The sequence below is a fragment of the Rhinopithecus roxellana genome, chromosome 8, assembly GCF_007565055.1.
Source record: "Rhinopithecus roxellana isolate Shanxi Qingling chromosome 8, ASM756505v1, whole genome shotgun sequence".
Lineage (NCBI taxonomy): Eukaryota > Metazoa > Chordata > Mammalia > Primates > Cercopithecidae > Rhinopithecus > Rhinopithecus roxellana.
Window position 1 is genome coordinate 34056980 of NC_044556.1, and position 18387 is coordinate 34075366.

At 37.2% G+C, this 18387-nt stretch overlaps 1 protein-coding gene across 2 annotated transcripts in view; it reads left to right on the forward strand.

Annotated features, from left to right (window-relative positions):
- The window catches only part of RAP1A (RAP1A, member of RAS oncogene family), a 95200-nt gene that overhangs the window by 74226 nt on the left and 2587 nt on the right, over positions 1–18387 (forward strand). For both annotated transcript variants that reach the window (XM_030934969.1, XM_010359075.2), the window contains exons 3-7: positions 2749–2817; positions 4838–4894; positions 10172–10312; positions 11185–11328; positions 15978–16093. In XM_030934969.1, coding sequence (XP_030790829.1) covers positions 2749–2817; positions 4838–4894; positions 10172–10312; positions 11185–11328; positions 15978–16064 — 498 coding nt within the window. In that variant the 3' untranslated portion in view covers positions 16065–16093. The remainder of the gene's footprint in view (positions 1–2748; positions 2818–4837; positions 4895–10171; positions 10313–11184; positions 11329–15977; positions 16094–18387) is intronic.

Sequence of the window (18387 nt, forward strand, 5' to 3'; positions counted from 1 at the left end):
GAAGATGTCTTTACTTGACTGCTCAAAAGTCAGGTAAAAAAGAGGAAAGAGATGATCAGAGAGCATAGAGGTAGTTGGACATGGTAAAGAAAGCAGCTTTCGTCAGGTCATGTTGCCATAACCATAGTGGGGTGGGTTGAAGAGTAAATGAGAGCTGAGGAAATGGAATATAGACATTTGAAGAAGCTTGATTATAAGAGGGGACAGAGAATGGGGGCAGAAACTGGAGAGATATTGGGGTTAAGGGAGGTTTTTGTTTTTGTTATAGAATTGGAGATAGTAAAGCATATTTGTATGCTGGGGCAATTCCTCTCCACTGGAGAGGAAAATGAGGATACAGGAGAGGAAAAGAGGAGATGATCCAGTACAAAAACCTGAGGAATAAAATTATAATCTATGTGAATGAATGAATGAGATGTCCCTGAAAATTAAGACAGAGGATAAGATTCAGAGGAGTAGTAAAACATTACTTTTAGTAAGAAAGAAATGAGAAGTGTTGGATTGTTTTGCATTTGTGCAAGTCTTATTAATGTCTGGCTTATAGGCATAACATGGGCTCTTATGCCTGCTTCTTTCTGTATCCAGTCTCTTAGAATAGCACATGTTCTATTTTGGAAGATACCACTGTAAACTTCTGAGAGAAGAAGAAGAGTACATCTTAGTATTGTTAGGAAGATAGTTTGGCCTTAGGGAGCCTCTGCCTTGGACCATAGTTTGAGAACCTCTGCTCTAGCCTAAAGCATATTAGGAAGCCATATTAGACTGCCTTTTTTTTTTTCCCGCCCAGGCGGGAGTGCAGTGGCGAGATCTCGGCTCACTGCAGGCTCCGCCTCTCGGGTTCACGCCATTCTTCTGCCTCAGCCTCCCAAGTAGCTGGGACTGCAGGCGCTCACCACTGCGCCCAGCTAATTTTTTTTTTTTTTGAGACGGAGTCTCACTCTGTCTCCCAGGCTGGAGTGCAGTGGCCGGATCTCAGCTCACTGCAAGCTCCGCCTCCCGGGTTTACGCCATTCTCCTGCCCCAGCCTCCCGGGTAGCTGGGACTACAGGCGCCCGCCACCTCGCCCGGCTAGTTTTTTTTTTTTTTTTTGTATTTTTTAGTAGAGACAGGGTTTCACCCTGTTAGCCAGCATCGTCTCGATCTCCTGACCTCGTGATCCGCCCGTCTTGGCCTCCCAAAGTGCTGGGATTACAGGCTTGAGCCACGGCGCCCGGCCTTTTGTATTTTTTAGTGAAGACAGGGTTTCACCATAGTCTCAATCTCCTGACCTCGTGATCCGCCTACCTCGGCCTCCCAAAGTATTTTTTTTTTTTTTTGAATCAGCATCTTCCCCTGGAGTGCGGTGGCATGATCATGGCTCACTACAACCTCAACCTCCTAGGCTCAAGGAATCCTCCCACCTTAGCCACCCAAGTAGCTGGGACTACAGGTGCATGCCACCACCCCTGGCTAATTTTTAAATTTTTTGTAGAGACAAAGTCTCACTACGTTGCCCAGGTTGGTCTCAAATTCCTGAGCTCAAGCAATCCTCCTGCCTTGGCCTCCTAAAGTACTAGGAGTGCAGCATGAGCCACTGCATCCAGCATAGACTGCTTTTTATGTTTAAATTATGTGTCATACTTAGAAGATGAGGTGATTAAATCCTTGATAAAAGTGATGATTAAAGTTTTTGTTGTGATTTTATCTTGAGTTGCCTTTGAATAATAGAAGCTTAGTAGGAGAAAGAAGTTTGTTTACTATATTTGAGTTAATCTCTTTAGCTCAAGCTAAAATAGTATATCAAATATTCCTCTGAGTAATTTAAGTGTAGATGACCTTAGTCCACATTCTTACCCTTGCTTTTTAGGCAACAATGTACCAGACCCTATTTTAAAGTTATCTAGGCGATATCTTAAAACCATCTTCTGTACTTTTTTCACTTACTGAATGATAAATACGTATTTTCTAGTATGTGTTTTTAGATGCCTTTAAGATAAAAGTAGGTAATATCTGAAAAAGACGAATGGGCAGTATTTTCCAATGGAAAAAGTAAGGCTTTAGAATCAGGAAGATGTATGTTTGAATCTCAGCTGGCAAATAGGAAGAATAACTATTTCTGGGACGAAAGTGAAATTTGAATGTGGTTATAAATTAAAAGTGACTAGCTTAATGTCTGGAACATAATAGACATTCAGTAAGTTTAAATTTCCCTTTCTCTTTTCCACCACAATTTAGAAAGGCTTTAAAAAAATTTAAGCCAGATGGTGCTTGAGGTCCCAGCTACCTGGGAGACTGAGGCAGGAGGATCTCTTGAGTTCAGGAGTTCAAGGCCAGCCCAGGCAACATAGCAAAGACCCTGTGTTTAAAAAAAGAAATTAGAACCTTTGTCACTCCATTAAGCGCAGAGGGCATGGGATAAAAGTTACTATAGATGTACAAAGGGGCAGTAGGAGTTAAATACTGATAATTTTTCATTTTTTAATTAGTTCAGACATGTTATTTGTATCCCTGTATTTTAAAACAATGTAACAGTGTATTATCATCAGTATTGATGACAGCTTTTAACATGACTACCTCCTTTCATAATAAATGTACTCTTAATTATGATTGTATCCTTATATTGAAAGATAATGATATACTTTACATTTATGTGTTTACCCAGAATTTTCACATAATTTCAATTAATCATTATAACTTGTGAGGTTAAGTAACATTCAAAGGAGTTTTTCCTTTAATTTTTTAATATTTCTCTTATTTTTTTTTTCCCAGACAGTTCAGTTTGTTCAGGGAATTTTTGTTGAAAAATATGACCCAACAATAGAAGATTCCTACAGAAAGGTAAAATGTGAAACTTGTACACACGTTTACAAGTAGTTCCGTATGATGTTAAAATTTGATCTGTACATTTGCTTTTTGAAAATAGTTTTGAGAAATGATGCAAATGTTGTGCATATGTTTTTAAAAGTTTCATCAAGACAGAATATTTCTTACGAAATACTACTTCGATATTCAGAGCTCTATGTTCTGTTACTAATTAGTGACTTGTTCCTTAATGTGAACATTTTCCAGGTGGGGAATATTGCCACATATGAAAAAATTACATATAAATAGTAGGTATGTTTTCAGCTTACTCTTTTGTTACCAAAAGTTAAGACCACCTTTATGCTTGAAGTTATCCAGAGACTAAACATTTTTATTTTTGTTTAGTTTTATACGTTTAAAGGTATTTCATCTTTAGACTACAAACAAATTAGAGTCTGTGTAATACTGTAATTGGGTTACATGCCATACATTTGTCAAAACCCACAGAATGTACAATGCCAAAAGAAAATCCTAATGTAAACTGTGGACTCTTGGTGATAACGATATGTTCATCAGTTGTAACAAATGTACCACTCTGGTGCAGGATGTTGATAGTGGGGTGAGGCTATGCATTTGTGGTGGCAGGGAGTATGTGGGAAATCTTTGCACCTTCCTCTCAGTTTTGCTGTGAACCTAAAACTGCTATAATAAATAAAGACTATTTAAAAGGGAAAAAAAATTAGGTACTTGGTCTTGACAAAAAATATTCTGTAGAAGACCAGCTAGAGTTGTGGAAATTTTTCATTATTTTATTTGTCAAATATATTGGGTGGAATGGGGGTTATAAAAGGCTAGTAGCCAAGGATATTTTTTTAAAAGATTAAACTTTAATAGAAAAGGATTGCTTTTGAAAATGTTTTTAGAATTTACCTTTAAGAGTGCTGTAACTTTTGTTGAATTAATATGTTAGTCCATGAAGCACTACTAGCAGAGCAGTTTCATTGTCTTCAAATTGGAAACAAAATTATGCTCTAGATACATCGAGAAACTGTAGTCCTAATTGATTATTCATTGAGCAATCCCAGTTACACATTTTGCAGATTATCACACTTGTCCCATAAGTGGTGGGGGGGATGAGTTTGTGGTCTGACCAGTGGTGCCCCTCATCAATGTCTGATCTGACGCAGAAGCAGAGTTTAAAATAGTCTTTAGGTTAGCACATTTATTTAGAAGACAGTGTTGCTCTACTGAAATTTCCCTAAAGTAAGTTGCTAGTTAAAACTTTAACTGCAAAGCAAGATCTGTACCTAAAATTCTAAAGGACTAACTTTTCTTAATCCCTTCTTTATTAAAATAGTTTTCCACGCAGTTGGTAGTTGATACTTTCTTTAGACCAGCCTTCTCTTCTTTTATAAGATCAGTGGGTAAATAGAACTCAGTGTATAAAATTTCACCTTTCACATAGAGCTTTTCTAGAAAAGTGCCTTAGTCTTGAGGACTGTTTTAGCTCATTGCTGTTTATTTGAGTACTTCTGTGTTTCTTTTATGTCTTAAACTCAAATTTTACTATGTATTAATTTTCTGCATGTTTTAGTAAAATTTTAACAACTTGAACATGGTAAGTTGGCAAGATTTTTTTTTACCCCAAAATCTAGTGTGCGTTTTGAGCCATTTAATATTTTTGTACTTTGTTTTCTTTGGAGCTAATATAAATAGGCATATATACTTTTTTCTGTTAGAACTATACTTGTTCATTGAAGTTTTCCTTAAATTCCAAAATTATGACTTTTGTCTTTACTAAGAACAAATAAGAATCATTACAGAGGTCAGAAAATATCTAAACTCAGCATTAACCATCTTGGCTTCTGTAATATGAATAGCCTGTACTTGAGACTGCTATTCTTTTTTGTGGTACCAAGTTTACCCCCAGCCATACAGCATACTGCTGGAGAAAGGCTTTGTATTTGTTAGTAGATACTTTGATGGAAGACAGGGGAAGAAAACAGAATGAGATTTTGATGTTACTTTTTAACTTTTTCTTTTTTTGCCCCCACAGCAAGTTGAAGTCGATTGCCAACAGTGTATGCTCGAAATCCTGGATACTGCAGGGACAGTAAGGATATTTTCTCTTTTTTTGATAGATTTTAATTTGTGAGCAGGTTTTGTCATCTGAGTAGGTTTTGTCATCCAAATAATTCTGAGTAAAAGTAATCATTCTGATTAAGAAGAAATTCTCTGAACATAGGGATTCTTAAGTAATATGAAATCAACTGTGATGTAGTTAATGCTCACGTATCACAAAGTTCAGCTGTAATAATCTGTGTGTTGGGTTTCTTCCTACATTGAGGTAAGGATTATGCTATCAATGATTTTTTTAAATGTATTTTAAATTTAGAATTTTAGCTAATATTTGTATTTCTGTGGGTTTAAATAAGACCTGTCTTTTGGCACCATAGTCATTAATTTTTATAATTTTTTCTTTTCACTAGCATTTTGACATCTCTAGGGGCTGGTGACAGATACATGTTTTCTGAGGAAGACAAAAATCTTCCTCAGAAGATTTAGGATTACTTTGAGCCTCCTTTTTCTAATCTTTAAATGAGTATAATGATGTTAGTACATCATAAGGTGTTTGTGATAAGCAAATGAGATAATTATAAATCATTTGGCATAATGTCTGTTACACAGTATGGAATTGTGTATTTGCTTTTATTCTTCTTATCTTCAGTAATACCATCACCTTTATAATTTTTTATTAATAACTTATGGTTTCCAGTTATGCTGCACACAAAATACATACATGAAGCAATCTTTGCTTTTATTTGTTTATTTTTCTCCATACACATAGACTTGACACATTAGGCAATTCCTAGCTTTAAAATGGATGGGTTCGTCTTTTTTTTTTTTTTTTTTTTGAGGCGGAGTCTCGCTCTGTCACCCGGACTGGAGTGCAGTGGCCAGATCTCAGCTCACTGCAAGCTCCGCCTCCCGGGTTTACGCCCTTCTCCTGCCTCAGCCTCCCGAGTAGCTGGGACTACAGGCGCCCGCCACCTCACCCGGCTAGTTTTTGTATTTTTAGTAGAGACGGGGTTTCACCGTGTTAGCCAGGATGGTCTCGATCTCCTGACCTCGTGATCCGCCCATCTCGGCCTCCCAAAGTGCTGGGATTACAGGCTTGAGCCACCGCACCCGGCCCGTCTTTTGTTTTTCTTAAGAGACAGGGTCTTGCTCTATCGCCTAGGCTAGGGTGTAGTGGTGCAATCATAGCTCACTGCAGTCTCCTGGGCTCAAGCAATCTTCCTGCTGCAGCCTCCGGGGTGGCTAGAACTACAGGCACGTACCATCACCCCTGGCTAATAAAAAAAAAAATTTTTTTTTAGAGGTAGTCTCTCTGTGTTGCCCAGACTAATCCCGAATTCCTGGCCTCAAGTGTTCTTCCTGGCTCTGCTTATGAAAGTGCTGGGATTATAGGTGTGAGCCATGGCACCTGGCTGGCATTCTTAAATGTGATAAGTTGTTTAAAATTCAGCACAAAGTTTTCCACTATAATTTTTATAAATGATGGAAACATTTCAGATAGTCCAAAAAAGCATGTAAGCAAATTGGAGTGATATTATACAACAATATAGTACTAATTATACTATATTTTTCCATGCTTTTTTGGGAAAATGAATCTTAACTTTTAACAGGGACCTTTGCCCTCACAGCAAGCTTCTGGTAAAGACCTTCTGAAACTACATCTTACATCAGCTGAATCAAGCTATCTCTCCCTCTCCCACCTTCCTACTCCCTAATGTTTTTAGCTTCTGAATCAGCAGAATTCCCCTTTGTTTCCAGAAACCCCAATAGCTAAAAAGAATACTTTATACTTTTTTTTTTTTAATCACATCCACAGTGTACGGGCATTCTTTCTTTTTTCTCTGTTCAAATTGTAAGATGGAAGTTCTCTATCACAGAGATCTTTACTTTGTGCTTTCCAATATCGTGTCTGTCTCCCATCATAGCACTCGACATGCTGTGTTATAAGGCCTATTTGCTTGTTTATGTCCCCGGTGCCTTGCGTAAAACCTTGCAAACAGCTGCTTAATCTTGTCTCAAAATCACTCCTTACTCTTTGAAGATTTTTGCTCTCTCACACATAGATAATTTACTACCCTGGCTTGGCCTGTCAGTTCCTTGATGCCCATCCTACCTTTAAGGCATTCATACCATGGTTTTACCCTAGACTGTGTGATTACCAGTATATAATACCTCCCTAATCTAATTTCCAAGCTTCTTATCCTCCACTACTCACTACTTTTTTCTTTATCCATCTCACTTCCTCTTTTTGTTTTGTTTTGTTTTGATTTTTGTTTTGAAACAGGGTCTCTCTCTGTCACCCAGGCTGGAGTGCAGTGGTGTGAACACAGATCACTTCTGCTTCAATCTCCCAGGGTCAAGAAATCTTCCCACCATCACCTCCTAAGGAGCTGGTGCTACTGCAGGCGCACACCACCACACCTAGGTGTTTTTGTTTGTTTGTCTGTTTGTTTTTTGTAGAGACAGGGTCTCACTATGTTGTCCAAGCTGGTCTTGAACTCCTGGACTCAAGGGATCCTCCTGTCTTTGGCCTCCCAAAGTGCTGGGATAACAGGTGTGAGTCACTGCACCCAAGCCATCTCATTTCCTTTAGTGCCCTTCAACTTCATTACAACCTGTAATCCGTTTATCCTAACATCTTTTTATTATCCCTTATATCTTCAGCCCTGTCTGCGTATAGCTTCAGGTCCACGGTCCATCCATCATTTATAATTCTCTTGAATATATCCTCAACTCCCTTCACTTTTCAGCAGCCTTTGACTCAGTTTATCACTGCTTTCTAATGTAAAACCTTTATTCGTTTGGCTTCCAAGAAACAATACTTTTCGGATTTTCTCCGTCTCATTGGTTACTCCTATGTCTCCTTTCCTAATTCCTCTTTATCTTCCCCACCTCTTAATGTTGGAGGACCTCAGGGTTCAATACTTGGCACTTCTCTTGTCTAACAACACTGCTTTGGAGATCTTTAGTTGCTTGGTTTTAAATACAATCTGTATCCTAATAAATACTAACTTTATAACTCTGTCTGTATTAGGCCATTTGCATTGTTGTAAAGAAATACCTGAGGCTAGATAATTTATGAAGAAAAGAGGTTTAATTGGCTCATGGTTCTGCAGGCTATACAAGCATAGCTCCAGCATCTGCTTCTGGTAAACACCTCAGGAATCTTACAATCATAGTGAAAGGCAAAGGGGAGTAGGTGTTTTACATGGCAAGAGCAAAGAGAGAGCGGGAGATGCCACACACTTTTAAACAACCAGATCTCATGAGAACTCACAATCGTGAGGATAGCACTAAGCCATTCATGAGGGATTTGCCTCCATGACCCAAACACCTCCCACAGGCCTCACCTCCAACATTGCAGATTACATTTCAGCATAAGGTTTGGAGGTGACAAACATCCAAACAATATCCCTATCTCTCATTTCTTTTCTGAACTTCAAGCTCTTCTATCTAACTGTCTCTTCAGTATCTCTTTTTGTATGTCTAATAAGCATCTCAAACATAACATGTCCAAACTGAACTCCTGATAGCCTTTCCCTGACCTGGGTCTTTCCGTTCTTTCCCATCTCAGTAAATACTACCCTTTTAGTTGGTTATGCCTGAAACCATGGAGTCATCTTTGACTGTATTTTTTGTTATATTCTGTGTACATCCAAACTCTCAGAAAACCCTATTGGCTTTACCTTAAAAGGTAGGGCAACAACATTGTTAGTAGATATTTGTTGTGAATGGATGAAACTTGTAGACTGTCCTTAAGAAGGAGGTTGGCATTCTAAATAGGAGGGGACACCAACCACAGCAGTTCTGTAAAGACTTTTCTTAAATTGGATTTTCAGAACTCAGGTTGCCTGTTGCAAACCTTATCAGTGAAAAATCCAGGAAACTCCCAGTTTTTACATCTTTTCCAGAAAATACACTGGCAGCAGTGTAGGAAGCTCAGCCATATTCCTGTGGCAGACCATAGACGAATTTGAAGCTGGAGAAATGATTGAGTGGTAGCATAGCTAACTCCCTGGAATACAAGAAAGAGTACGTCAGCCAGGGTAGAACAACCAGAACTGTTTTAGATGTAGTAGACAAAATAGAGGTGTAATGGTCATGGGGAGCAAGGAAGCCAAGGCAGCAACAAGCTTAAGAAACCTTGTGGATTTGTCTTTTCTGTTTAATGCATCCAAAGGTAAAAAGATCCAAAATGTGTAATTACTTAATATAAAGACCCAAGATATATACATTTTTAATATTCTACCGTATGTGCTTTTAAAATAATATATATAAAACACTAAAACTTTTCTAAAATAAGATTTTGTCTTGTATTAACCTCTGTAGTTACAAATGCAGTAATGATTGTCACCAGATAAAAGGAAGTTTAAAATTAAAACAAATCATCTTAATTTGGCATGACTAAAGCTCAGTGACTAAATGTTAACAATTAGTACATTTAACTGAAAGGTATATGTCATTGCACTATTCTCACAGGGTGGAAAATGAAAATACATGAACAAGCTCTTTTTTTTTTTTTTTTTTTTTTTTCCCCGAGACAGAGTTTCACTCTTGTTGCCCAGGCTTGAGTGCAGTAGTATGATCTTGGCTCAGTGCAACCTCTGCCTCTTTGGTTCAAGTGATTCTCCCGCCTCAGCCTACTGAGTAGCTGGGACTACAGGCATGCACCACTACGCCCGGCTAATTTTGTATTTTTAGTAGAGGCGGGGTTTCACCATGTTGGCCAGGCTAGTCTCTAACTCCTGACCTGGGGTGATTGATCCACCTGCCTTGGCCTTCCAAAGTGTTGGGATTACAGATGTGAGTCATTGCCCCTGACTATTAACAAGTGCTTATAAAAAGAGTTTATTGACTGTCAAGATGATAAAATTCTTGCTATGCCATAGGAATAGTAAAAGAAAGATGATAAAATCTGCTAGTAGAGATATTGATGCTGGATGATTAAGTCATAGTTCTGTACTGGGCTTATACCTCAGATTGTTAGCACCTGGGCAGTAGTTGTGTCATAAATTTGCAAATAAAATTATTTAGGATCAAAATTAAGATCTGTTTCTAAAAAATCATATACAGTTCTAAATCACACAAAAGCAAATTAAAGTGGTTAAGAATTCCTTTTTAATTCTATAGTTTACTGTCATTGTTTCTAGTCACCTCAGAGTTGCTGGAAACTATGTGTTATGTCTTGTTTTCTGTCAGGATAGCAAGTAATAAAAAATGTAGTTGCTCACTTGTACGTATGCTGTTTTGAATTGTTTCAGTATACATTCAAAAAATCATATATTTATAATTGCATATTTTTTAATCATAGGAGCAATTTACAGCGATGAGGGATTTGTATATGAAGAATGGCCAAGGTTTTGCACTAGTATATTCTATTACAGCTCAGTCCACGTTTAATGACTTACAGGACCTGAGGGAACAGATTTTACGGGTTAAGGACACGGAAGATGTAAGTATTTTTTTTCTCTGTGAGGTGTTATGCCATCTCGCTGTGGCCAAATAAAAAAGTGCCTGTTTTCTCTATCAGTAGAGGATTTGGAAGCTATCTGCCACATGCCTGAAAGAGCCCCTGTGACCAAAAAAAAAATTTAACTTTCAAAATTAACCTCAAAATTATGTGGTGAGATGTTTAGAAAATGAGGACATGTGTAATAAAGTACTCATTGTGCTACAGGTTAAAAAGTGCAGTAGGGGAAAAAGAGGAGCCAAAGAATACTTCATAGAAGTGGGAACTGAGTTGAGCTTTGAAAGATGGTAGTTGTGTCAGAAACAGTGTTCAAAGAACATTATTAAGATCCATAGTGGTATATTTTTATTTCTAAAATTTCTTTGGCATAATTCACACATTACAATCTACCTCCCGGGCTCAAGTGATCTTCCCACCTCAACCCCCTGAGTAGTTGGGACTACAGGTGTGTGCCATCCTGCCTGGCTGATTGTTTTTGAATTTTTTAGTAGAGACCAGGTCTCACTATGTTACCCAGGCTTGTCTCAGGCTCCTGAGCTTAAGAAATCCTCCTGCCTCAGCCTCCTTGGGATTACAGGCATGAACCATTGCGCCTGGACAGGATTATATTCTTAAAATAATTTAGTGTATCTATGTAGTGGGATCTCTTCTTTTTTTTTTTTTTTTTTTTTTTTTTGTCTCTTCCTTCTTCCTTCAGCTCTTCCCCTCAACATACACTTTTTGTTAGTACTTGATGAAGCTTGCAGTCCCAACTAATGCATTTCAGTTGGTGGCAGATAATTGCTTATTTATTTTTTTAAAAGGCTAAGTAATAAGTATGTTAATGTTCATTTCATGTTTTTTTCTTCCCACAGGTTCCAATGATTTTGGTTGGCAATAAATGTGACCTGGAAGATGAGCGAGTAGTTGGCAAAGAACAGGGCCAGAATTTAGCAAGACAGTGGTGTAACTGTGCCTTTTTAGAATCTTCTGCAAAGTCAAAGATCAATGTTAATGAGGTAACCTACAATTGCTGGGCAGCACAAACAAGTGCCTTTTTAGTTTGCTTTAAGTTAACAGCCAAACTTTTAAGAAAAATTTTTTATCTTTTAAGCAATCTTGATTCTGTCATTTTATAGGAAACACTAATTCCTAGAAACTATATTTTTTAGCTTACATAAGGTCACTTTGATGGCTGTATGAGGATACTTAAATTTACCTTATTGTAAAAGAGGAAGCTAAAATGAAAGAATGTGCATAAAATCCTGCTAAGCCTCTAAGTGATATGTGATAAAGTGGTGTGTAAAAATTATTACATCACCCTTATATTGTAATAATTATTTATCTAAATGCATAAAATAGGTTGTAAAGTCAAGTTGGAAAATGTTTCCATGGATATCACAGAATTATGTTCTGAGTCTTACCTCACCTTTGGTGCATGACTCATAAGTGGGTAATCTGTGTGAGTATGGACATGTACCTGGAATTCACTCAGTCCTTTAGGCCTGATACAGCTGATGCACAAGGCTTTTTTGCGGGGCATGGGGGTGGAGTCACTGAGTTAAGCACTCCACTATCTTGAAAACATAGCTGTGGACAAGAATACTTAGCAAATAAGCTGCATGCCTGGGTGTAAAGGGCCAACAGTTTGCTAGTTTACTGGGCCCCTAAAAATTTAGTGCAATTTCCAACTGTCCCCACCAGTCAACCTTAAAAAGTTCCCTTGCTTTTTTGTTAACTTTACCATAAGCCTTTTTAAAAAAATAAAAACAAAACAGAGTGGGTGTCTTTCCTGCCCTTGCGTTTGCCATTTGTAGCATTACAGGTAATCAGTCAGAATTCAGATCACTTAACTACATAGGTGAGAGTGGGTTAAGTTATGAATCCTCTGTTTTTGCTTGCTGTTCTCTCTGACCTGTGGTTCTGCTGGCCACTTTTTCTTGACTAATATTATGCTTAGAGACTATTACCTGACTTTTAAAAATGACCAGGTTACTTTAAACACCTGGCAGGTAAAAAAAAAACTAAGCTTACTTCAGCTTCTGTATTTTACAGATAATCAAGAATGCCCAAGCTTGCTTTTTTATGTGAAACAATTTTTAACAAGTACATAAAAACAGGAAATTTATAAATTTATAAATACTCGGCAAATATTTATTGACTATTATGTGTCTGGCCCTGTGTCAGGCCCCCAGGTAATAGTCAGACAGACACTATTCCTGCCCTGAAGAAGTTTGCATCCTTCTGGGGGAACAAGTCTTTCAGCAATAATTAAAGAAAAAAAGTGATTTTGATAAAGAATGTGTTAGAAGCGGTGAATGTGTTTGGCTAGCAGAACAGTGATTGAGGTCACTATCTACAAGATAATGGCCTTAAGGGACGTGGTTCCTTGCTGTCCTTGTCCTTACTTCCGTGGGACCCACCAACCAAGTTCATCAGGCTCCAGGCTCCAGTGGGGCTGGGTTGGGCCTGGGTCCAGTACATAGGACTTCTCCCTTTGGGAGCCAGAGGACAGTGTACTACATGTTTGTGAGAATCTACACGCTGTTAAACTTCCTGCACGCTATTAAACTTCCTCTGGATTAGTTTCCAGTGCAGCAGAGATACTTTTTCATAGCAGTCTTGTTAAAGCAGAGAGTTTATAAACGAGGGTTTATAAAAACAAACAGAAAAACCATAAAATGAAATGCATTAGCCATCTCAAGAATCTTTACTTTTTGGAAAACATACATTGTGTTCAGTTCTTGAGTGGGGAGAATGGAGCAGATAATTTTAGTTTCTTTTAATATTTTTCTGTTTATAACCTGATAATCCAGCTACAGGATTTCTTTGATAGTTAATAGTTCCTCACACAACTTTTGCCTTGTAAATTTTTTTGTGATTTTTGAATGCCTGAATTATAGAGAGATACTTTCAAAAATTTACCTCTTGGCCTTAAATTTGAAAACAGACACAAGGACACTACTTGGCTGAAGAGCCCCCTAATTCATTCACACACACACATATATATATATATATATAACTCTTATTCACACCACTTTGCAATGTTTTTTAAAGTAGTATATGGCTGTACCAGAATCACAGTAGTCTTAATCAAGAATTAATTGTTCTTTGCTGAGGCTGGAATAGTAATTGGAATCAAGACATCCCAATTTAGGAATGGGAGAGGGATTGAGAAACTCTATTCTGTGTTCCCTTTAGATTTTTCTATAGTTCAGAGAGATGAGGAAGAACCTAGGCTGGGGCCTTTCAGCATTTCTAACCAAATATTATAGTTCGAACTTGCCCTCATCACTGAACCATCTGCTGCTGTGAGGTAGGCAATGTTTTCCAAAGAAATAATTTAGAATAATACTACAAACATTAGTTACCTTTCTGTATAGTACCAGAAACCAGAAACTGGCTAGTATGAAGAAACTGAAATAGAAACTACTTGTAATTTTTATTAACTTACTGTTTTAGTTTACTTTTATTAATTTTTTATCTTATAGCTTATGCATTGAGTGTAGGGAACTAATAAAAGCTCATTTGTGGCTTAAGCACATTGAGTTCTTGAAGTTTTCAGAGTTTTGAAACAACTTGGACTTCGGAGTTGTAAAACAGAAACTACAATTTTGTTTATAAATTCTGTTTTCAGACTTCTTTTAGAAATAAGATAACAGTTAAATGATTTAAAGAGGATGGGAGTGGGAAGAATGGAGCAGAAAGAAAAGAATTTAAATGAGTCACTTTTATAGCTTTTGGATAAATCATTCAGGTTTTTTTTCTTATTAACAGTTAATTTAGTCTTGTAGTCTGGACCATTTAAAAAAGTAAATAGGTAATTATCATTTTAAAGAAACATAATTATTTACCATCTATCTTAAAATACATGTAGATCGATAATTTAAAAATATTTTACTCTTAAAATGTACTCAAAAGATACAAGAACAATAAAAAATAATTTGTTCACCGTTCATCAGATTCACCCATTATTAAAATTTTGCCACTTGTTTACAGAAATTACACTTCTTTACCCCTAAATATTTTAGTGTATGTATCCTCAGATCAAAGACATTGTCTTACACAACCACAGCACTATGATTAGAATCCTAAAAATTGATGACACAGTCTGCGTTTGGTATATATTCAGATTTTACCTGTTGTCCCTGTGATGCTCCTTAAAGCCAGTCCATTTTTTAATATATTTCTGCAAAGAGCTATTTATTCCAGGTTAGTACCAATAAGGGACTTCTGTGATACTTGTTTTTATTCCAAATCATTAGTAAGTGTTGTATTTCATAGCAAAGCTTATCTATTTCATGTTTTAATACTTTGGCATCAGAATTAAAATAATCTGCTTTTATGAGATAAAAGCATTGTATTTTTGTCTTTGACACTGCACTTTTCATCCAAAAATGAATCCACAGCATTTATTAACAAATATTATTTGGGCTGGGCGCAGTGGCTCACACCTAAAATCCTGGCACTTTGGGAGGCCGGGACAGCCAGATCACTTGACCTCAGATGTTTGAGACCAGCCTGGGCAACGTTGCAAAACCCTTGTCTCTACGAAAAATACAAAAATTAGCTAGGTGTGGTGGCGCACGCCTGTAGTTCCCAGCTGTTTGGGAGGCTGAGATGGAAGGATTGCTTGAGCCTGGGAGGTGGAGGTTGCAGTGAGCCGAGATTGTGCCACAACACTCCAGCCTGGGTGACAGAGTGAGACTGTGTGTCAAAACAAAACAAACAAACTAAAACCCACAAATATTTGTTACTTCAAATCAAGGATTAGCAGACTTTTTCTGAATATTTTTGCTTTAACCAAAATTAACATAAAAAAAGACAAAAATCATGTGTCTCTGCATGTGATACCTTGAAAGGGGGACAGTATCTCTTCTGTCCTATTTTAGACAAAAATGTATAACCTGAATCTAATCACGAGAAAACCTCAGATAAGCCCAAATTGAGGGAAGTTACTAGCCTTTATTTTTCAGAAATGACAATGTCTTGAAAGGCAAAGGCCAAAGAACTGTTCCAGATTTTTAAAAACTAAAGTGAGAGGAAATAAAATGCAACGTGTGATCCTGAATGGATCTTGTCCTTGGAGGGGAAAGTTACTATAAAGTACATTATTGGGGCAATTGACACAAAATTGGAATTTGCTCTGTAGTTATACAAAATAATATGTCAATCCTTAAATGTCTTAATTGCAATAACTATAATGTGTTTATATAAGAGAATATCCTTGTTCTTAGGAACAATTGAACTATTAAGGACTTAATAGTTAAGGTCTACTCTCAGATGATTCAGAAAGAGTGTGTGTGTGTGTGTGTGAAGTAAAAGTGGCAAAATGTTACTAATTGGTGAATCTGGGAAGAATATACAAAGTTGTTGGTACTATTTTTGCAACTTTTCTGTAGGTTTGGAGTTTTCACTATTTTTTACTACCAGTTCTTTTTCTTGATTTGATGTCGAATATCTAGGAGCAAGGGCATTTCCTTCATTATAAATAGGTAAGTCCTGCTTTTTACCCTGATTGAAAGTCAGAGCCTTCTAACAAATCTGACTTTCAAAGAAAGAAGCAGAATACATATCTAAGACCAGAATATTACCTACCAGAATTGTTTTGTGGAACAAAGTCTCAAAAGTTGGTCGAGTAAGTACTTTTTTTCTTGTTTTTACTTAGATATTTTATGACCTGGTCAGACAGATAAATAGGAAAACACCAGTGGAAAAGAAGAAGCCTAAAAAGAAATCATGTCTGCTGCTCTAGGCCCATAGTCAGCAGCAGCTCTGAGCCAGGTAAGATGCTAAAAGCAGAACAAGTGCCTCTCTCATCTTCTTATTTTGGCGTTTTCCAGACTTTAGCTACTTCCCATTTCATCTGTTATGGTATTCCTAAGCGTCTGTAACTTATAAATGTGATATATAACTTGTAGGTACAATCATCTTTTGGATAACTTCCCCTGTCCCCTTGAGATTCTAAGCTCTCTGACAGCAAGGACCATGTCTGTTTTTCCTTGCCACTGTGTCCCCAGTGCCTGATACAGAGTTGGGTATTAAAAAATAGTGGTTGAATGAATAGAATGCCTTCCTAGATGACTCCCAAATTCATTCTGAATTGAAGTGAAACAGTAGTTGCTCTGAAATAAAAAGATGTAAGTGCACATTTGGTGAATTATCCCAAAGTGAACACACCCATATATAACAACAGGAGTCTCCCTTCCCCAAATTAAATTAAAACTCTGCCCTGATTTCTAACTCCATGGATTAGTTTTGCCTCTCTTTGAACTTTACGTAAACAAAAACGTAGTGTATTTTTCTGTGTCTGGCTTCTTACACTCCAAAATATGTTTTTGAGAATTATTTATGTTAAATGTAGCAATAGTTTATTTTTATTGCATGACAGTACTGAAAGTGTGTTTCTGTATTCTGCTGTTGGTGTTCATTTAAGTTCTTTCTTTGAGGGAATTAGTATGAATAATTATGTGCACATTCCTATATGTCTTTGTGCACATGTACATGCATTTCTGTTGGGTATATATCTAGGAATGGAATGGCCAGATCATATGCTATACATATGGACGGCTATAGTAGATACTGCTAAAAAGTTTTTCAAAGTGGTTGTACCAGTTTACACACCCTCCAACGGTTTTTGAGTTCTACATCATCCCCAAAATTGATATTGTCAGTCTTTTAAACTTGACCCATTCCAGGGGATATGTGGGGCTATATCAGTGTAATTTTGGTAGTCATTTCCCTCTCTGGTATGCGTCAGCTTCTTTCAAATAAAGGTTTTCTATTTAGGCTTCTAAGTATTAGTTGACTTTACCATTGTAGTTTCCACTAAATGACCCCATTGGAAAGAAATTTATGACAGCATTTAAGCTGACTATCAAGTGAGAGACCAGGATCTGTGGGGACTGTTTTCTTTAATTTGTATTTGTATTTAAATCCCCTGAATGTTTCTACTTCATCAGTTCTATAAATAATACCATAAAAGATTATTTTCATGGAATGGATGTATTATGTAATTTGATGCTTATTACATGATTATTACTAAACTTGGTCTCCAGTCGGAGTAAACTGGTCCCACTGGAAAGTTGGTTACACTAACTCTTGTAAGTCTCTTGGGTCCATTTAGTAGATTATCCGTTAAGAGCTCCCTGTTAACTAATATGTGCTTCCTTAGAGATATGAATCTTTCTCTTAAGGGAAACACCTGAGTAATTATAGCTCGGTTTTTAAATGAAGGTACATAGGAAAAATGGGCAGAAAGGAGAAAAGGACCTGGGGATTATCTCCAGTAGTCAGATTTAGGAAAGACAGCATCTGGATAATGTTTGCTTTAGGCTTTTAGTGAAATCTTAGTTCAATAACTTTTTTTCTTTTTTTGAGACAGAGTCTCGCCCTGTCACCCAGGCTGGAGTGCAGTGGCGCAATCTCTGCTCACTGCAACCCCCGCCTCCTGGGTTCAAGCGATTCTCCTGCCTCAACCTCCTGAGTAGCTGGGACTTTACCATGCCCAGCTAATTTTTGTAGTTTTAGTAGAGATGGGGTTTTACCACATTGGCCAGGCTGGTCTCAAACTCCTGACCTCAGGTGATCCGATCCACAGTGCCTGGCCTTGATTCAGTAACTTTAAATTATCAGTTCTCTGAAAGTGATTATTAAGATTACTGGTGTATGTGTTTGTTTAGGTAAGGGTGCAACGATAGAGAAAATGAAGACTCCAGTTCCAGTTCTTAAATACTATGTTACTTAACTCTCTTATAGTTGACTGACTCATTGACAGCTCGTTACTATGGCTGGCCCTAGTTTAATTTCCAGTTCTCACAAAATATCCTTTTAGCTTTTGTTAAAGGAAAAGGTGCCATCTCCTGGCCTATTATGATTTTTAAAATTCATTTATACACACCCAACAATGTGACAGTCCCTTGTGAGTTTTACCTTAGAGAAGATAAATATTAACCTAGATCTAGAATAAGACTTTAGTCCTGCTTGCATAAATTCTTAGACTGTGATGTGTAATAAAGTTGACTTAATAAGTCATCCAAGATCTCTGTGGATGTTTGATAATACCAAATAATAGGTGA